Source organism: Tripterygium wilfordii, chromosome 17, assembly GCF_013401445.1.
Source record: "Tripterygium wilfordii isolate XIE 37 chromosome 17, ASM1340144v1, whole genome shotgun sequence".
Lineage (NCBI taxonomy): Eukaryota > Viridiplantae > Streptophyta > Magnoliopsida > Celastrales > Celastraceae > Tripterygium > Tripterygium wilfordii.
In genome coordinates, this window is record NC_052248.1 from 11,739,962 (window position 1) to 11,762,386 (window position 22,425).

The 22,425-nt window shown below is 37.9% G+C and overlaps 1 protein-coding gene across 1 annotated transcript; it reads left to right on the forward strand.

Annotated features, from left to right (window-relative positions):
- Positions 1 to 5,325: 5,325 nt before the first annotated feature.
- LOC119981941 (lysosomal Pro-X carboxypeptidase-like) lies at positions 5,326 to 7,848 on the forward strand. The gene is made up of 9 exons (XM_038825080.1): positions 5,326 to 5,715; positions 5,801 to 5,963; positions 6,083 to 6,216; positions 6,533 to 6,645; positions 6,739 to 6,967; positions 7,056 to 7,214; positions 7,348 to 7,427; positions 7,523 to 7,572; positions 7,712 to 7,848. Exons 1-9 carry the CDS (start codon positions 5,326 to 5,328, stop codon positions 7,846 to 7,848), a joined length of 1,455 nt encoding a protein of 484 aa, XP_038681008.1.
- The last annotated feature ends 14,577 nt before the right edge of the window (positions 7,849 to 22,425 follow it).

Below are 22,425 nucleotides of genomic sequence, written 5' to 3' on the forward strand. Positions count from 1 at the left end.
GACTAAGCCCACACACCTCCTTGTAAATATTCGGAGGAGGTGAGACTAGAACCCATGACCTCAGTCAGGGACGCTCGCAACTTTAAAACATGCGGATGTCAAGTTTGATAGGCTTTTTTCAACTTTAAAACATGCGGACATCCGTATATGAGCATGCGCGTATATATATACACGACTATCAAAGCCGTACGGACCCCATGTATTCATCGGAATTGGATAATCCAAAGCAGACAATATTATTGATGTGTTTATGGCTCGAAAATTCTAATACTAATGCCCAATTTTCCCATTATTTATTTATTCTAATTTTAAAAAACAATTATTACATACTATGATTTTCAGGTTACCAAATAATAATTTTCATTTATTTGGGTTTTCACGGATTAGAATTCACTCTATATAAGGCTATACATTATTGACACAAACGGCACTCACCTATCCAAAACATTCTCTGCAAAAATACCTCAGAACAATGAAATCTTCACCATATCAATATCCATGGCTTCCATTGGCCTTTTTAGTTGTTTTCTTAACCACTGTGGCTGCAACACCGTTCGACATACCAAGGCTGCTAGAAGAACGACAATCTAGAAGTCGTGGAATTGTGTCTAAAGCCCTCCCAGAGAACTTTAAGACGCTGTATTATCCGCAAACACTTGATCACTTCAACTACAAACCAGAAAGTTATCAGAGATTTCAACAGATATACGTAATGCTTGACAAATATTGGGATAAAGTAGATGGTGCAAAGACTGCACCAATTTTTGCATATCTTGGCGATGAAAACTTGTTAGATTCGAGAATCGGGTCCTTGACAGGTTATGCCATGCGTTTTGATGCTCTTCTAGTGAACATAGAGGTATTGCAATCATATATTTGTTTTGCAACTGTTTTGTTTTTGTTCTTAAATCATAAGATAACAAATTTTGGTTTAATAGCACCAATATTATGGGGAATCAACTCCATTTAAAGCAACTAAAGAAACCAATAACAACCTTGAAGTGGTGGCACCATATCTCATTGGAATTCGGCAGTTAAGTGTGCTTCTATGACAACAATATTGGGATGGGTGACCTCTTGAGAAGACAAAGCCGTGAGGGCTAATTGGACCCAAAACGGATAAAGTGTTACTGGACTTGAGAATGCGGACTATTACAGTCTCAAGCACTAGACGATGGGTGGTTGTGCCCTATTACTGCAAGTAAGTATATAAGATGTTAATTTTTTGGCATTTCATAATCTTTTTGGACATTTCATAACTATTTTGGCATTAATATTTTGTTATGTTTGTGGGAGATATTACACCTTTGCCACCAAGAGATACGTAGGATTGCCATGCCAGCATCACAGAAGAACGAGTCTTTACCTCTACTTGGTGCTAGCTGGAGAGGGGACCAGACGAACAGGAACAATCCTAGGCAAGTATTTTGGTTCCCCATATATGAGATGGATGGACAAGGCTCTCATTAGGTGCCGTGCATTTCATTGGCTACATTATTTCTAATCTCTCAGCATATCTATTTTTTTCTTTTTCTTTTCCTTTTGATAGGTTGTTTGGCGGCCTTACACGATCCCACACTCGACGTCTGTCCCCGATATTTGTATGGATGGGAGTACAGTATGGCACTGCTTCGAGATAGTGGAGTTCCAGTGTCCCGATCATGTTATGCGAAAGTTTGGATTCTCTTAGTATATTCCAAACCTAGTAGATATCAACGATAGGTTATATGATTTGACCAAGAGATGTCGAGAGATGTGAATTGAGCAGACATGAACGCGGTATGGATATTCTAGTGGGATGATCAACATGTTCGGATAGCCCAAGAGCAAGTCCCTCATACGAAAACCTTGACGAATACCTATGGTGATATGCATCAATCACACATCGATTCATTAATCCTCCCACTACAGTTTGACTGGACCATAGCTCGAGTTTGAGCCTCCCGGGAGTCGACTTCAGCGAGTGGTATTTATCCAAAAAAAACGTGTAATTATCAATTACAATAATGTTTCATAATTTTCTATTATAATATGATATTTATTTTGCAGGCTTAGTTGGCGCATATGGGGGCGAGTAGAACGACTATAGTTTTGCGTGATGCAGTTAATGATACAAATGCAGCAATAGCTCGGATTTGGATGGTCACAAGCCTTGACATTCTCTATTAGATTGGCAAGGGGCATCATCTTGATGAGGTTGGTGACCTACATTGTACTAGAGGGTTGCCAACACGTGGTCGTAGAACTATCAGACGTCCAGCAGGGGGACGTGGGCCTACACACGATGCTACTGACTTCGTTAGCCATCAAGACGAGGCTGAGACTTCTTCTGCTCCATTTTGCGTGCTGGAAAAAATCAGGACATTAGACTTCTTATGACAATACGTATAATGTTAGGTACTGCGAATGATTTTAAGGATTTGGATTGAAATTTTTTTTTATGACATGTAGTCTGATTTATATTTGTTGGAGTTTTTGGTTGGCGTTCTTAGATTGGATTGGAAAATTAGGGATAATATCAAATGAAGATTTGAGTCAAGTTACAATGTCACTCTCCTTAAGAGTAAATTAGCCCTCACCAATTCGACAGTGCAATGGGTTACCGACGAATATCCTTTAGGATATAATAAATCTTCCTTTCACTTGGCTTGTATTATCGAAAGTGAAACCTTAAAAACTTAGAAGAACAAGAATGTGAATCGGAATTTTGATGTTTTCTTCCTTTATTCAAAACAAAAACTCTATTTTGAAGATATACAACAAGTTTCATCCTTTTTTTGTTGGTATATGATGGTTTATAAAAACTTTGTGCAAATTTCAGTTTTTTCAAAGGATTGTCATTAATCCTCATTATTACTACATAACACTTGTTGTCCTTTAGAAGTATTATATTGTTGTTGCATTGTTGCAGGTGAGGTGGAAAATGTTAATAGTAGTGTTTCGGTGTTTTGAGGTAAATGACTCTGGTACAAATACCGTCATTCAATTTGAATGTTATTGACGCTGTTTGGAATAACATCATTACATTTTGATATATATATATATATAACGTTGTTGTTAACAACATTTTATGTATGACCTCATGTGACACTACTCTCAATCCTGCTAAGTAATCCAATGAAAATGGTCCCAATTGTTCTCAATCCCATGTGACAATCCACATCAACATGCCACCTAAGTTTTTTTTGTCTATATAAATACTCTCATCTCTCTCTCTATCCTCTCTCTCTCTCTCCTCTTTCTCTCTCATTTTCTCCCTCCCACTCTCACGACATAACACTGCCACTCACCAGAGCTCCTCCATTCGGCCACCAATTGGAGCTATCGACTCACCGAACGGAAGCGCCCAGTCACCACGGTCATTTCCCGACCCTCCACACCACTCGTAGCCGCTCGTATCTTCGGAAAAAGACACTTAATGGAGAAAGTCACCGCGACACAAATCATGTCGATCCAGCCACCTTCGGCGACCGACCACATATTTGGACTCCACATGTCGGGGTGCACCTTATCCATCCATTTTCCGACCAGATTGCTGCTGGAATCCGGCAACCCAGTGCAACATACATTGTAAGAAAACTATGTAATATGTCATCCGTGCATCCAACCACCTCCAACATTGTCTCCGACCACCTCCAGCTCCAGCAACACTGTAATTTGTTTTCTCACTTCTTCTTTTTTTGCATATTTTGGAAGTTACACTGTATTGAAAACAATGTAATAATGTGTTTGACACTCATTTGAATGAATATGGTTTTGAGATACTTTATTTTACCTTGTTCTTCATCACTCATTTGTATACTACTTTTTCTCTAGCTTATATATGACAAACACTGAAAATTACATTTTTTGATAATTTTGGCAATTTATATTGTTATGGAAATTTGACAATTTACATTGTTATGGAAATTTGACAATTTACATCTTTATATTTGTCTATTTTGGAAATGACATTGTTTTGAAAACAATGTAAACACAGGTCTGTGTGAAAAAAAAAACACAATGTTATAACATGTTTATGTGAGAAAAAGAATGTAATCGTGGGTTTATATGACCCAGAAACAATGTGCATAAAGACATAAGATGAAAGATGAAAGTGGGGGAGAATATGGAAGAAATATTTAATTTTGAATAAAAGAGGAATAGGGGGAAAAGAAAAAATTTTAAATTCCAAATGTGTCCATCCATGTCAATATGCTTTTCATGTCATCAAACTTAGGTGGCAATGTCATATGGGATTGAGTCTTTTTGGGACCAAAAATGTTAGGACAAATAACATTTTTCACACTACTCTAGGTATCGTCACTAAACCAAACATTTTTTAAAAAATAGTGACGTTACTCCTAGGAGCACTATTGTTAAAAAGAACAAAGAAAAAGAGTACAAATGACAGCTAGTCGAAGTAGTCTCAAATATCATTTTACCAATTAAATTAAAAATGTATTATACTGCAATATAATCTATAAAATAGAGTTATTCCTAAAAAAACTCGCCTTCTTGTGTATGTGGGTATGCAATGACACGACATCTTTGGTTTTCAGTTTGGATCTTATAATTTACAATGCACGTGCAACAATTCTAGCTGTCCTCGAGGGTGGATAGGGCAACATCGTCGAAATTAGCCAACAATTACGGAGCATGAAAATATTATAAAAATCTTCGAAAACTAATATATAATCATAGGGCCAACTATGCACTTTTATTTTTTATTATTTGGATTACTAGAATTCTGATGTTATAATTTCAAGAATTTGGGAATGTGACAACTAAGCTCTTTGTTTTTTATTATTACGTTATAATTTGAAGAATTTGAAAAGGAGAATTCGAGAAGATAGCAAATAAGTACTTTGTTTTTCATTATTTGGATGAGAATGAGCAAGCAAGGACAAGTAGACAGAAGATAAAAGAGGTATGAGGTTTAGCCCAATTTGTTTGAGGTATTGTCTAATTTGAGCCCAAGACTCACACGAATTTGTCCTTTGAACGGACACTCAAGTGATTGGAACCGAGCTCGTGGTTATAAACCACATCACTTGGTACGATCCCCAAAGCCCAAACCATGTGAGACATTTTTATATCTCAACATTCTAGTTATTTATTTGTTTTATTCTAATTTAAAAAAGCAATTAATACATATGATGATTTTCAAGTTACCAGGGAAGAATTTTCATTTCTAAGAGGTTTTTAAAGGTGAAAAAGGTGGTTATGGGTTGGGTTTGCACTGCCATTTCCTAAGGAATTCACTCCATATAAAGGCTATACCTTATTGACACAAACTGCACATCCACCCATCCTATTTATTCTCTGCAAAAATACCTCAAGACCATGAAAACTTCACCTTATTTATATCAATGGCGGCTTCCATTAGCCTTTTTAGCTGTTTTCTTAACCACTGTGGCTGCAACACCCTTCAACATAACGAGGCTGCCAGAAGGAAGACAATCTAGAAGTGGTGGAATTGTGTCTAAGGCCCTCCCAGAGGACTTTAAGAGGCTGTATTATCAGCAAACACTTGATCACTTCAACTACAAACAAGAAAGTTATCAGAGATTTCAACAGAGATACGTAACGCTTGACAAATATTGGGATAAAGCAGATGGTGCAAAGACTGCACCAATTTTTGCATATCTTGGCGATGAAAACTCGTTAGAATCGCGGATCGGGCTCTTGCAAGATTATGCTATAAATTTTAATGCTCTTCTGGTGTACATAGAGGTACTGCAATCATATATCTATTTTTTTGCAACTGCTTTTGTTTCTGTTATTTAACTCATAAGATAAGAAACTTTTGGTCTAACAGCACCGATATTATGGGGAATCAATTCCATTTGAAGTAAAATCTCTGGGATACTTAAATTCTGCTCAGGCTTTAGCAGATTATGCAGAGATTCTCATTCATATAAAGGAAAAGAACAATGCTCTTGAATCTCCTATTATCGTCATTGGAGGATCATATGGTGGAAGTGAGTGGGAGATCTATGCAATTTTCTTCAAACATTAATATACCTTTTGATCCTTCTTTCTGCAGTTTCTTTTCTTAAAACAGAAGTTGATCCTTGTGTTTATTTTTTTGTTTTCCTAGTGCTTGCTTCTTGGTTTCGACTAAAATATCCTCATATTGCACTTGGAGCCCTGGCCTCCTCTGCTCCAATTCTCTACTTTGATGATACAATGCGGCAGAACAAGATCACTTCAGCGATATCTCAGATATTCAAAGTAATTATGCATATTTAACTTTGTAGTTTGACATGTTATCTTTTAGATTTCTTGATCAGTTTTGTTTTTGAATTAAAAGTGAGTTTGGATTGAGGGATTTGGGGAAAATGAAGAGAATGAATTTATTATTATATCTTTTCTGATTTTAAACATAAGAACCAGTTCGACTTTGTTGAAAATTGTCGGTTGAACCAGTCCGACTTATGGGTATGGTCATAACACAAAAGTATTCTAACTTTCATTCTCTTCTCTAATGAGTTTCTCTCCCGGTCGCTCAATCCAAATACACCCTAAAAGAAGTTTCCATGAGATGCAGGAAGTTAGCAAAACTTGTTATGAGACTATAAAACGATCTTGGTCTGAAATTGATGAAGCTGCTTCCACACCCAGAGGTCTAACAAAGCTTAGCAACACATTCCAAACTTGCAGGTACGTACTAACTTACTTTAATTATGTATTCCTTTCATTTCACTTATCAAATTAATGGTTTTTTCTTTTCTTTTCTTTTCATTACTGTTGTAGGGAGTTGCGCTATTCTTCTGAACTCAAGAATTTCTTAGAATCACTGTACATGAAAGCTGCTCAAACTGGGCAACCCGTAGTGAAAGATATATGTGAAAGTATTGATAAAACTCCTAATGAAGATGGCACTGATCTCAACAAAATATTCGCAGCTGTTGTTGCTGTGTCATCAGATGATCATACACACTGTTATGTCAATCCCCCAAGTGCTTTAGCCTTGGAGTGGCAGGTAAATCAATGAACAAATTAATCTTTAAGAATATGCATGGTTAAAATCTTAATAGTAATGATGGATGGAGTCCTTGAATATTATTCAGAGATGTAGTGAGATTATGATGCCTAAAGGCCAAGGAAGAAGTGAGACTCTGTTTGAGCCTGCTCCTCCCAATCAAATGGAGATCATGACCAAAGACTGTCAGTCCTTGTATAGTGTCACACCTCGCCCTCACTGGCTCACAACTTACTATGGCGGTCATGTGAGTTTGTTTCCGAATCATGCATCGCGAGTACTCATACATTAATTTGATTACTTGTAATGAGAATCCTATTACCATCGCAGTATAACGAACCAAACGGGGTTTGATTTACGATTGTTTTTTTTTGGTTTAGAATATGAAATTGATTCTCAAAAGTTTTGGTAGCAACATTATTTTCTCCAATGGATTGAAGGATCCTTTCAGTCATGGGGGGTAATCACTAGACCTATTCTTTAATTAGATTTTTTTTTTATTTAAGTACGTGTACATTTCTTAAATTCAATATGGGAAAACTCGTGTAATTATAGGGTGTTAGAGGATATTTCGACTACAATTCATGCTGTGAAGATAGAAGAAGGTAAGTTGATAAACTTGATAAGAAAATACTCCAAATTCTGGCCAAAAAAGATTATTAAAGTAGTTGGTTATTTGCAAGTGCAAGTGATGAAGAGAAAAGCGTAGGATTAGCTAATCATGCCAGATTTATAACTGTGCAGGGGGTCATTGCGAAGACATATTTCCAAATGATGATGCTAATTCGCAACGGCTAGCCCTTGTGACCAGAGATGAGTATAAGATAATTCAAGAATGGATTACTCAATACGATACAGATCGTAAATCAAGCAGTGACTGATGAAGACCAAAAAAAAAAAAAAAAGACTGACTGTGCTTGATGAGAAGGCACAATTCATAATAACTAATAATAAGTCTTCTCAAAATTACGAAATTAAGCATGTAATGCAAGGTGAATACTTGAATATTATCTTATTAATAAAAGACAAATGTTAATGAGTGCCCTTAGGGCATTAAATAAGAATGAAAAATGTAGAGTGTTCGTCACACATAACATATTGGGATATGTTGTAGTCAATCCTTAACAAATGTCCTTAGAACACCTGTTAACACTACCCTTAATAAAAATAAAATAAAAAATAAAATCCAATCAATTCAAAACAAGTTATGCTTCATTTTCTTTGCATACAAAATTCCAAAATCAGTATATTGAAAAATGATAAAAAAAATTTAATCATTTTCCAGAGCTATATACATATAAATATAGCAAAATAACATATTATACAACCAAGACAAAGAGGATGATGATATACAATCAGGGGAAAAAATAATAAATACAACGTAATTAATTAATTAACTAATCAATCCTCAACATTTCAACCCAGCCAACTTAGGAACTCTGGTAAACTAAAGAGCTTCAATCCTAGGAATGGCTTCATGGAATCCCTTCCACCTCACTCTCCTGTTTAGCTTGGCACCGAGCCCACGGTTTGCATATAGTAAGGACTAACGAGTATCAAAGCAAAGTTTCCTGGCCATGGAACTATGGAAGCCAACCTTCGGACTTGATCACATCACCTATGGTAGACTCTATGATAACAGTCTTGGAGTACTGCTTCCATGGCCTGCCCAAGCACTATGCGATCTTGAACCTGTCAGCGGTGAGTTTTGGCTCCGGGACTATTCTGCAATTGTGGTTGCCAAGTTCATCTCCACACTGCTTTCTGCAGTGACATTGTTGAATTGGTCGTGTCCATTCATTTTCTCAGGATCATCAACGAGTTTTGGATAACAGCAGCACCTTAACAGAAGATGAAATTGATGGTGCCGAAGATGACACGGTTGTGGTAGTCTTAGATCCAGTGGCAATGGTCTTCCTAGGTCCATCACCATACATGAACACATCCACTATTTTCTTATCAATAGTAATGTACTTGTTGTAGATTCCGGCCTTAACGTAGATAATGTAGCGGCCTCTTAAGTTCTTGGGTATGTGGCAAGAGCTGCACCAATGGTCTTGAATTGGTCAATACCATCTTGGGAAATTCATTGTGTGTATTAGAAAAATATTTGAGTTTATTAAGTAAGTGTGTGCAATGAGTCTAAACATGTCTATAAATAACGGTTCCCAAGACTCCAAGAGTCACACAAAACAGAAAGGGGCCCAAACCTGGATCCCTGCATAAATTATAGTTGATCCCGAAATCTCATGGAGCCCATGTTAATACTTTTGAAGTAGCCCATTGAGTAGTACCCACCGTCGTCCACAAGCCCATTAAAAAACCAATGAAAGCAGCCCCCTACCTCCACATTTATAATTCCAAACAGCTCCTATAATGCACCACTAGAACAACTGGACAAGCAAGATTCCAGATTCCAAAGTTCCACTAATAAAGGGAATTTTGGCAGCATCTTTGAAATGACAATCCCATGTCCATGCCGAGCCAATATATCTAGAGTCGAATATTTAGAGTATGTTTAGATTGGGAGATTTGGAGAAAAGGGAAAAAAAATGAAAATGAAGTTTCTTTTCAATTATCTTGTTTGGGTAGTTAAAAAAAAATTAAAGGGGTGGAATTTGGAAGGAATTGGAGGGAAGATTTCATTAATTTTTTGTCAAAAGTCATCCTCCTAAAATGGAGTAATTTGGAGTGAAGGGATGACTTATTAAGTTTTTTATATGTTAAAACCTATTTTACCCTTGTATATAATATTATAACATAAAAAATAAGGACAAATTAATAAATTAAACTAATTTTCTTTCATTTCAATTTTTTTTATCTATCCAAACATGAGAGAGGGAAAATTATTATTCTTTCCCTTCTCTTCCCTCCCCTCCCCTTCTCTTCCCTTCCCTTCCTTTCCCCTCAAATTCCTCAATCCAAACACACTCTAAATAAATGATTGGTAAAACCAACTTTTATATCCTCAAAGTTACACGCGTTTCTCGTTTCTGTCCTTAAAATTTAAAATTTTGCTCCAAATATCTTTAATGTTACAAAAAGTCACTCAATTCTATCCAGACATGCCTTTTCCGACCGTACCCTCAACAGAAAATACCTACATGGCTATCGAATGACACTGTAGCTTACACGTGGCGAATGACATGACATTTTATTTAAAAACTAATTGCTTAAAATTATTTGATTTTACACCTGTAAAATAAAAAATAAAAAATCCACAAAATATCTCAAAGTGGTTCAGAATCCAGTTTAACAAGGTCAATTATATATTTGGGTTCGAATTGCTTATCCTTGGAGAATTGAAGTGGTTCAAGGACTTCAATAGATGTAGTGGAGGTGGATCTATGGGTTATGGTTGTTGTGGTTGTGATCGAACTGGGTCAACAACTTCAACCTGAGAGTCTTGAGCACAAATCCTCCTTGGTGTCGATCTGTTAAGCTCATCCTCAGGTGTCGATTCAAAAGAGGGGATAGAAACCTCAGACTCCAAATCCTCCTTGGTTTCCAAAGGGTGTGGGCTTTCGACCTCGTCGTCATGACGAGAGATGAAGAATCCCGATGGGAAATTCGACAAGGTGGGGAGGTTCAGGTCAAAGTCTCGGTGGCTGCTGTTGTGGCTTACACATGGTGGATCTATGGGTTATGGTTGTGGTGGTGGAGCTCAGCCTCAAGTGTTGATTCAAAGAGGGTATTGAATCCATGGTGAGAATAAGAATCTAATGAAGCCTTGAAAGGTTCGGGTTCTTGTTCTTCAACTCTTTCTGCTCTTACAATCTCCCTTAGATGAAGCAGATAGATTGAATTGAATGAATTTACTGCTGCAATCATCTTCAACCTCTGTGTTGGTTAATCTCCTCTCTTCCACCAAAGCATATGTGAGCATTTGGGGATTTTAATAAATTAGGATTTTTTTTTGCTAATTTGTATTTTTTTTAAGTTAAATGAGGTGGAAATATTTTATTTATGTGGCAATGCCAGCATGATACTCCGGTTGTCAAGTAAACAATTTCCGGCAAAAATTGATCGTAACAATAAAATCGGGACATAAATCCCTTGTCTTTTGGAAAATTAAGGATATTTTGAATAAATTTTAAACTTCAAGGATAGAAATGAGAAAAGCGTGTAACTTCAACGGTATAAAATATGATTTAGCCATAAGTGATTCAGAAACCATCATCGACAAAAAACTGAACAACATAATTGTATACTGGTTTAATCAGAAAAGGAAGAAACCAAAGCAGTAGAAAAACTTGAAATATAAAATTGCAGATCCATCACATCATATCTAAATATAAAAATTAATGAACTAAGACTTAATTCGAGAAGCCTTGCTGATATACAGTTAAAATTAGTCGTACAACGCTTATAAAAAAAAGAGAGTTCCACAATGATTGGTAATCCCAACCATGTGTGATTTATAAACGGCAAAATTGAACATTTCGTCCCTCAACTATACATCAGGTTTCAGTTTCGTCTCTAAACTATTTTTTTTCCTTATTTCATCCCTCAACTATGACTAAGTACCCCACCTGTCCCTAAATTTATTCCGGCACCTGTAAAATCTAATTTGGCACATGAGTTGGCATTACTTGTACATGTTGGTGTTTTGTGTTAGATGCCATATAGGAAAGGAGATACACGTGTGTCAAAGCTCAAAAGAAACAAATAACCCTAAATCCCTAAATCACCATATGCACACCAGCCGTTTACTCTCACATCTCTACATATCTCAAAGCTCATATGTCGATTTCTTCTTCTTTGCACAGAACTCGATCTTCTTTTTCTTCTTTCAGCACACGCGAAGCATAGTCCATCTCAACTACAACTTCCTTCGTTATTAAAAAGGTATGATTTCAAGTTTCATATGGGTTTTGATGCTTGTGTTCGTCCTACCACCGATTTACTTTCTCCTTTCAATTTCATTTCGTATAGGTTCCATTTTCGTATGGGGTAACTGGGGATTGTTGTATGGGTTCCAATTTGTAGGGATTTTGGAATTAATTCAAACTGTTTTTGTTGAAATTTTGGATTTTGTATTTTGACAATTTTTGGATTGTTTGTAGTTCTGTTTGGAATTAGTATGAATTTGAGGTAGTTATGTGTCACTCTATTGTGTGAATGAACTGTTTGAATCACTGTGAATGTACTGTGTCAATTTTTAATAGTCATATGTTCATGTATATCTCTGAATTGTTCTTGTAGGTATTGTGAAATGGTGAAGACACGGGTTGCAAGAAGAAAGTCTTCTAGTGTGTCACGTAGTGATGAGGTTGAGGTTGAGGTTGACATTGACAGTGAGGGGAGCACAGATTCTAATAGTGATGATAGCGTTATGAATGTCAGGTTCGATGACAGTGACGAGGACGATATGGACGATGACTTGTTCTTGCAATACACAGATGGTGTACTTGAGGGTGACCAAAGTGGGTGTCCATCGAATGAAGACTTATATTTGGGGCCAAACAATGATACAGTCTTTAGTGACGCAGAATATGAATCTGACTCGCTTCAAAGTTATGATGGTTCTACAGAAGAAGAGGATGAGGGGGTCCCTAAAGAAGCTCATCCTTTGTTCAAATCAGTCAAGCACATGGACTGATTCAAGTGGCATCCGGGAATTAGATTTCCATCCAGGGATATCTTTAAGGATGCAATCGCGACGTATGCAATACAAGGTGGATGGCAGCTAAAGTGGTTGAAGTTTGACATGTTAGAGCTAGGGTTGCTTGTGTTGATGGCTGCAAATTCTTGCTATTTTGTTCAAAGTTTCGATGGGTGGATACCTGGGAGCTGAAGACTGTTGTAGGTGAACATGCATGTGAGCGGACTAATGAAAATAAGATGTTGAACTCTAAATGGCTTGCTAATAGATTGGTGGACAAGATGAGAAGAAACTCAAAGATGAAGTTAGTAGAGATTATGCAAAAGGTTAGAGACAAATACACAATTGAAATCAACAAGACGGTGGCATCAAGAGTAAGGAAGAAAGCTTTGGAGATAGTACATGGCAATTATTAAGGAGTTTGTGCCTCAATGTTTCAAAAGAGAAGCGTATAATGAGTGTTATTCTTTCATCATATATCCAACTGAAGGTCCAGAGAGATGGCCCAAAACAGCACATGATGACATTCTACCACCTACATGTCAAAAGGCAATGGGCAGGCCAAAGAAAAAAAGAAGAAAAGAAGCTGGTGAATCATAGTTGGGGAAAACATCAAAGTTGGGAATAAAGATGAGGTGTAGTAAGTACGATGGTGATAAACATAATGTCAGGACTTGTCAAGCTGTAGTTCCAACTCTTGGTGAAGGGAGTGTCTCAACTACTACTGATGTTAGACCTATGTCTACTGCTGTTAGGGGTGTGAGGCCTACTGCTGCTGTGGCTGTTAGGGGTGTAAGGCCTACGGGGACTGCTGTTGTTAGGGGTAGGAGGCCTGTGGCTACTGATGTTAGGGGAAAGAGGCCTATGGCTGCATTTGTTGTTGGTGTTAGACCAATGGCTACATCTGTTGGGGGTGTTAGTGGTGTGAGGCCAAAAGCATCTTATGTTCTCATTGTTGGGGGTACTCAAAGACCACCATTTGTGCCAAAGTACCAAGAATTCAGACCTCAATTGCGGCCAACCAAATACTGTGGCCCAATGATGTACTCTGTACGAGATTCAACGACTGGATCTGTAACTGTTTTTGAAAGACCATGCATTACAGAACGAATGCTATCCTCCAATACACATCAGGTATAAACTATATTACTTCAATATTAACTTGGTTGTCCTTTTTTATAAATAAGTGCTTAATATGTTATACTACAGGGCACTGATCATGCATATGGAGGGTCGTCTTCAGGGTCTACAGCTGGGTTTGGCACGCAGGGGTCTGTGAACAAATGATGAAGATGATAGTGTGCGGGTAGCTGCTTGTTGGGGCTTGCTTTTGATGAACTATTGTTCTTTAATATTGTATTATGTTTTATGTTTGTTTGAGTTATTGGAGTAAGTATTACTTATTTTGGATGTTTGTTAAGCTACATTAGAATTATTTACTAAATCAGACTCTGTTTGAGATGTTTGAGCTTATGTGCTACCTTATTTTGTTCACTTACTTCATGTTTTTTTGGTTGTTTTAATACTTGTAGCATTTACCAAATTTCAAGGATAAAAAATAGCTTTTAACAAAGTTTAGGGACAAATAGTTGATTAATTTAATAGTTTAGGGACATATCGTTCACATTGGGAATAGTTTGCCACATCAGATTTTTCTGATTTGCCACCTAGGTGGCACGATGGACTTTTCTGATGGCTTTCTTAATTTAGGGACAGATGGGGTACTTAGTCATAGTTGAGGGACGAAATAAGGGAAAAAAAATAGTTTAGGGACGAAATTGAAACTTGATGTATAGTTGAGGGACTAAATGTTCAATTTTGCCATTTATAAACCCAAGCTCGCCCATTAATAAATAATTAGGCATTTTCTTCAACTTAAGTGAGTTGGGCTTGACTCATTTACTGGGCCTAGAAGGAACAAAGTCGTGCTCAGTAAATCCAAAACGGACAATATAATTGGTTATATGAGGGGTGTGGATTTCTAACATATACGGCGTAGATCCGGATGATTGATTAGCGAACTGCTAGTGATCACCATGTCAAAGTCAAAAAAATAAATTTGTTTAGGTGTTTAAAATAGATTATTGTTGAAGATGAGAAATAAAAACATGTTTTAGGTAACATATTTGTCGTTTAATTATTGTTCCACATAACATTTCTGGTTTTCAGTCGATCTTATAATTTGCAGTGCACATGAAACAAAACCTAGTTGTCCTCGTGGTTCAATGGCAACATAGTCCAAATTAGTCGTCGACAATTAGGTAGCCATAAAAAATATTATAAGATTAATCTGCAAAAACTAATATATATATATATATATAACCATAGGGGAAAACGGTGAAAGCTGTGGCTTTCAGGTTTGTCATCAAGTTAGCAAAAGTCAACTCAACATTTTTATTCTACAAGGAGATACTTTAGAGATAGTCCAAACAATTAACTGACGAGAGTCGTTCCCAGTTGTGGAGTTTGAATTATCGACAGACTGAGAAATGACGATCTAACTAAGCACATTGTATGTGTCTTTATTGGGATTATGCTTTGGGTATAATACTCCCGAGTGACCACCTATCACTAAATCATGAAAGTGACTCATGATTTTGCTCCTCAAAACATCATCATCAGGTATTAATACGCGGTCTTTATAATAGAGCAATCCTTCTTTTTCTTCATAATCTAAAAACCTATCGGATTGTTGCATAATCTGCTGTCTAATGTTGGCACACATGGGACAGCTTTTAGTACTCTCACGTAATTCCTGCCATAATTCCCAAGTTGGCCCAGAAATTGCCCATAGCATGGATCCATCTTCCCTCCTTGATAATGCATCTGCCACCAAATTCTCCTTACCCGGTTGGTAAATAATTTCAAACTCAAACCCCAAAAGTTTGGCCACGAACTTTTGTTGCTCCGGGGTTATTATACGCTGACCCAACAAATGTTTCAATGGTTGCTGGTCTGTAATTATCAGAAATTTCTTACCCGAAAGATAAGGCCTCCAAAGCCTTACTGCTTCTACCACGGCAAGCATCTCCTTGGCGTAGACCGACCATCCTTTTTTCTTGGGTCCCAAGGCCTTGCTAAGATATGCTATTGGACGTCCTTGCTGAGCTAAGACGACCCCAATTCCGACATAACTAGCATCCGTATGCACCTCAAATGTATCATTGAAGTTTGGCATAGCAAGAACCGGAGTAGTTGACATTGCTTTTTTTAATTGATCGAATGCTTGCTCTCTTTCGCTGGTCCATGTAAATCCACCCTTCTTAAGCATGTCAGTAAGAGGCTTAGCTATGGTTCCATAATGTTCGACAAATTTCCGGTAATAACCAGTTAACCCAAGAAAGCCCCGAAGTGCTGAAACAGTTTTAGGCTTTGGCCAAGACTGCATGGCTTCTATTTTTTTTTGTCAACTTGCACTCCAAGCTGAGAAATTACATGCCCCAGATATTCAACTTCCTTCTGAGCAAACAAACACTTTGATGGTTTGATATAAAACCTATAACGTGCTAGAATTCCAAACAATATACGAAGATGGCTCATGTGATCATCCCAAGATTTGGAGTAAATTAAGATGTCATAAAAAAATACGAGTATAAATTTCCTCAAATGCGAACTAAAAATTGAATTCATCGTGAATTGAAATGTAGATGGGGCATTACAAAGTCCGAAAGGCATTACCAGATACTCGTAGTGGCCATGGTGAGTTCGGAAAGCAGTTTTCTGAATGTCTGGTTCATGAATCCGAATTTGGTGATACCCCGCTTGAAGGTCCAATTTAGAGAAAAATTGGGCACCTCCTAGCTCATCTAGCATATCGTCAATTGTAGGTATAGAAAACCAATCCTTAACCGTTGCCTCGTTGAGTGCCCGATAGTCGTTACAAAACCTCCAAGTGCCATCCTTCTTTTTTACCAATAACACTGGAGATGAAAAAGGGTTGTTACTTGGTCTAATAAACCCGTTCGTAAGCATAGCAGATACTTGTTTCTCGATCTCATTTTTTTTTGAAAATGAGCATACCTATAGGGAGCGACATTGACTGGTTTTGTCTCATCCTTAAGAATGATTTTGTGGTCAAACTCTCTCTTGGGAGGAAGATTGTCCGGCTCTTTCAATACTTCAGCAAATTCCTCTAATAATAATCTGACATCCACATGTACTTGTACTTCATCTATATCTTGCTCAGCCAATAACATGCACAGTTCGTGGATGGTAAACAACTATGCTCCTCCCTTCCATACCCGGTCAATACAGTTGGCTTGAATTGATTTTGTAATCCCTGAATTCGGTAGTGCCAACTTGACCCAATTACCACACCACACAAACTCCATTGTCATCTTCTCATAATCCAAAATTACTCTACCCAATCCGATCAACCACTGCATACCTAACACAACGTCTAATCCAACCAACATCAACGTAAATAAATCAACATATAATTGTATACCTTGCACCTTGATTGGTACCTTGTTACAAACTACCTGGCATGATAACTTATCTCCATTAGCAACGCGAACTTCGAAAGGTTCTATGGCCTTGAATGTCAGGTTTAATTTCTTTGCAATGCTTTGGCTTATAAGATTATGAGACGATCCGCTGTCAATGAGAACTACCACTGGTCGATTTTGTATGTGGCCTTGCAGACGCATCGTCCGTGTCCCCTTTAATCCAGCAAGTGCATGTAAGGAAATAGTGGGATCCTGAGGCTTCTTTTCATCCTCCCTATCACTCTTTTCGTCTTTAACCTGTACGTCTTCATCAGAATTGCAAGGTTCAATAAGGAAAATTTGTGATACTATGCACTTATGCCCAGGCACAATTCTCCCATTACAATTGAAGCATAAGCCTTTTTCTCGACGCTTTTGGATCTCCTCCCAAGATAATTTCTTTACCCCCGGGGGTATAGTCCTAGACGGAGTTCCTGCTGGTTTGGACACCGCTCCTTCGGTAAGTGGTGGACTCAGCCGTTTGAAGTCAATTTTGCTACCCTTCTTAACATCTGCTAGATGGTCATCCTCAGTTCGTGCTACTTCGAAAGCTTTCTTTATTGTGCGTGGTCTGCGAGCTCACACTTCTTTAGCCAAGTTGTTCTTCAATCCTCCAATAAAAGTTCCAACCAATGCATTCTCGGGCCAACCATGAACAAGATTGGCTTTCATCTCGAAGTCCTTCAGAAAGTCGCATAATTCACCAGTTTGTTTAACCCTTGACAATTCTTCATCATGATCAATGTATCCCATTGGTCCAAATCTGGCTAGGATTTCTTTCTCGAAGTTCTTCCATCGTATCTGCTTTTTCTTCTTAAGATATACACGTTCAATCCATTGCCACCATAAATTAGCTTCACCTTCTAAATAAAAGGCTGCATAATCAACCCACTCTCGTTTAGGAACCTCTTGATATTTGAAAAATTGTTGAGCGCGGCTAAGCCATGAGACCGATTCCTCCCCCTTAAAGGTTGGAAAAACCATTCGAGGTTTTCGTGTATCTGTGGATCTTGCCTTGCCTCTGGTGACTTCTTCTTCATCAAAAGACGATTGTTCAGAGGATTCTATGTCGGATCCCGAGCTATTGTTGTCGTTGATGGATGCGCAATCAGAAGAAGCTTCTTTACTACTCCGATGCCTCCTCTTGCTTTGGCTCTTAACAAGCAATTCTTTCAATTCAATCAATTGTTGCTGAACCTTTTGATTGCTTAATTGGACTGCCTGTACGTTGGCTTCCAAGGTTTCAAAGCGTTCCTTGTTAGAACCCATTACGAATTCTCTCAATGAAAGCACCAATGATGAAAACCTTGAAACACCGAAATAATTCTTTGCCTAATCTTGCGAAAAGACAGAGAAGACTGAGACGAATCTCGAGAATTTTCTTATTAATTTTCTGAATACCAAAACATGAACGATTGCAAGCTTATATGGCTCACAAGACCCAAACATAATCGAACTAGGACTCCTACTATTATGGAACGTAAATCAACACTCGTAGACTCATATCTTTAATAAATAAGAATATTAACTAAAGTAGTAATATATTTCCTGATAATAATAGCTTCCTTCAACTGCTGCTTTCTTGCACTCCAAGGCAGTTCATGTCCGCTTCATCTGGGCTCACAGAGGCCTGGCCCATCTTAATCTTATGTCGACGAGCCCAGTTGTAAGCGTTCTTTAGTCTACGGCCTTGATCTTCATCACCATAGCAGCACACCCTCCACTGCCTACGGAATAAATTCCACATAAATTTGACTAGCCATTTGCCATCTCATACCGCATGCAATCAGCTATGAACCACACAAACTGCACAAAAGTCTCCACCCAAACTCCCAATTCCCTCAACTTTGATGTACTTCCCATAAATTCACATAGATGCAACATCAATCAGTTCATAGCACAGATGCCGCAGCCAACCTTGGACATCTTCCAACACCCGTCTAAATCCTAAACCATAAACATTAAAATGTAAACCTTAAATCCTAAACACTAATTCCTGAACTCTAATTTTACATTTTCAAATAAAAATAATGATTTAACATGATTTTTGGGAGGGAATTGGAGACAATAATTATTAGAGCCCCCTATCCCGTATAAAAGATGGTGGCTTAATCAATTATAACTGATGGTTGTCATACTCTTGAGCCTTTTTTTTGAAACGGATGAAGAGAGATTTGAATTGTGGTCACCAGGGTGATACACAACATCCTTACCACTCCAATTAATTGCTCAGGTCTATCGTACTCTTAAGCATTTGTGCCTGAGTGAGTGCAATGAAACATTTGTGCTTCTCTCTCAATTTTTGTAGGATGAGCATTATTTGCATCCCATTTTTTACTAAGTACATCCCATTAACCCTTTAAAAACACACTAGAGTGGGGTGTATTTAGCAAAAAATGAGGTGCAAATAATGTTCATTTTTTTGTAGGTCACCTTTACATTAGTGAAGTAAAACGAGAAGCCTTGTTGATATACGACGTAGATCGATCCGGATGATTGATTAGCTAACCGTAACCAATCAAATGTCAAAAGTCCAAAAATAAGATTTGTTTAGGTGTTTAAAATAGATTATTGTTGAAAATGAGAAATAAGAAACATGTTTTGGGTAACATATTTGCCGTTTATTTATGGTTCCATATAACATTTTTGGTTTTCGGTCGATCTTATAATTTGCAGTACACATGAAACAAAACCTAGTTGTCCTCGTGGTTCTAATGGCAACATAGTCCAAATTAGTTGCCAACAATGAGCCAGGAAACTCATATGTAACTATAGGGGCAACGGTGGAGGATCAGACTTTTTAGGTTTGGCATTAGGTTAGCACAAGACTTTGGTCTCAACAAATTTATTCTGGACGGAGATGCTTTAGATATTATAGTCCAAGCAGTTAACAGACAAGATTCATTCCCAGTTGTCGAGTTTGGATTGCTGAGTACGAAACACACCAAGAAATGACAATAAACTAGCTAATGTTTTGACCTCTCTTGGTGTGAATTTGAGCCATGAGTATCTTGTTCATTTGGAGGAGGTTCCATCCTTCATCAACTCTCTTTATTTGACAGAATGTAACCCTTTTAAGTCGATGAAGTTTTCTTAAAAAAAAAAATAACACAGGGGGCAACTATGCCCTTTGTTTTTCATTAATTGGAATATGTTTTGTGTTATCGCCCAGGATTATAATATTCAAAATTGTTAGAGAACACTCGGTATTATCCACAACTTCAGCATTATCTCCAGTGGAACTACCTCCAACAAACACATCATAATTATCTTGTAACCTATGTTTCATTTATCTAGCTTTCAGTTTCAAAAACATAGCTATCTGTTTGTTGTAATTAGTTATACTTCATGTGTACATGCTCTTATATATACACTGATGTAAACGACGGATATATACAATAGAGAATTATTTTCCTCCTTTCACGTTTTTATGGTATCGAAGCATTGACTCTTACGAGCTCGATCTTCCGTTTCTTTCTTAATTTATCAATGGCCACCAACACTGCTACCACCAACCCTCCCCCTGTCACCACCGATTCTTCTGCTAGTAATCCTTCATCTACTGCCATTGTCCCTTCCAATGCTTCACAAAATCTGATCACTATCAATGCTGCCACCCAACTACCTCTTAAGCTCACTTCTCTCAACTATTTTTCTTGGAAGGCTCAATTCACAGCCTTATTTTTTGACTTGGATCTTCTCGGTTACCTTGATGGTACTTTTTCGTGCCCTTCACAATCAATTGATAGCAATGGTAAATCAGTTCCCAATCCGGATTATCTGTTATGGTGCCGTAAAGATCATCTCATTCTTCATGCCATCCTTGCATCCTTAAGTGAATCCGTTATTCCTCTGGTCTCATCTGCCACTTATAGCAAAGAAGCATGGACTCGTCTTTCACGTCTCTATGCTAAACGTTCCAACACACATATCATACATTTGAAGGACAAACTTTCCATGATTACTCGTGGCACATCAAATGTTGCTGATTTTTCAATCTCCATCAAGAAAATTGCTGATGAATTAACTGCACTTGGAGCTCCTCCCTCAGATGCCGATCTTCTTCTCTATAGTACTCGCGATCTCGGACCCGCCTATAAGGAACTAGTTGCAGCTTTATGAACTAGGGATTCAGTGGTACCATTTGAAGAATTGTTTGACAAGATCATTGACCATGAGACTTTCCTCATTCATAATGAAACCACACCTGTACCTCCACCCACCGCCAATCTAACCAAATCATCCAGACCTCCATATCGCTCCTCCCCTTCTCCATCTCGTTCCCCTGGCTTGCTGCCAACTCCATCATTCCCACATAAGCCTTCTCACAATCCTGCCACAGCCGCTGTTTGTCAATTCTGTGACAAGCGAGGTCATGAAGCCAAGAAATGCTTCAAACTATTTCCACACCTACGGCCTCACCGTCCCTCTGCTAATCATATTTCCACTGCTTCTCATGCTCAACATCCCTGGATAATGGATTCCGGTGCTTCACACCATGTCACATCTCAACTGTCTGACATGTCTCTTCAGTATCCTTATGAGGGCCCTGATGATATTGTCATTGGTGATGGCTCAGGTTTGCCAATTACCCATACTGGTTTAGTAAATCTCTCATCTTCTTTTAACTTGTCTAATGTTTTATTTGTTCCATCTATTAAACAAAATCTTATTTCTGTCTCAAAATTTTGCCGCACTAACCAAGTCTCTGTTGAATTCTTTCCTTCTTATTTTCTTGTTAAGGATTTATGCACCGGGACACCTCTACTTCGTTGAAGGAATCAGAATGATCTCTATGAATGGCCAACTGCAGTTTGTGCAAATAAAAGCTCCGCCGTGGCTCTCTTGACCGGCTTGACTGTTAAAGCCTCTCCGACTGTTTGGCATGGGCGGCTAGGACACCCTTCTTTACGTATTTTTCAATCTCTTATTAATTCTGGTCTAGTGTTACTTTCATCTAATTTTTCTTCGAATTTTCATTGTCATTCGTGTTTATGTAATAAAAGCCATCGTCTTCCGTTTGGTGACTCGACCTTGGAAAGTCATGCTCCTCTTGATTTGATTTACATTGATGTTTGGGGACCCTCTCCGGTTCAATCTTTTGATGGATTTAATTATTATGTCATATTTGTTGACCATTTCACTAAATATGTTTGGTTTTATCCCTTGCATATAAAATCCGATGTGTTCTCCATTTTTCGACAATATAAGGCAGTGGTTAAAAATTTCTTTAATCGATCTATAAAATCTGTCTATTCCGAGGGGGGTGGGGAGTATATCGCCCTCAAAGATTTTCTTAGTACTATGGGCATTCAACATCTCAAAACACCACCACATACTCCCCAACATAATGGCACTGTCGAACG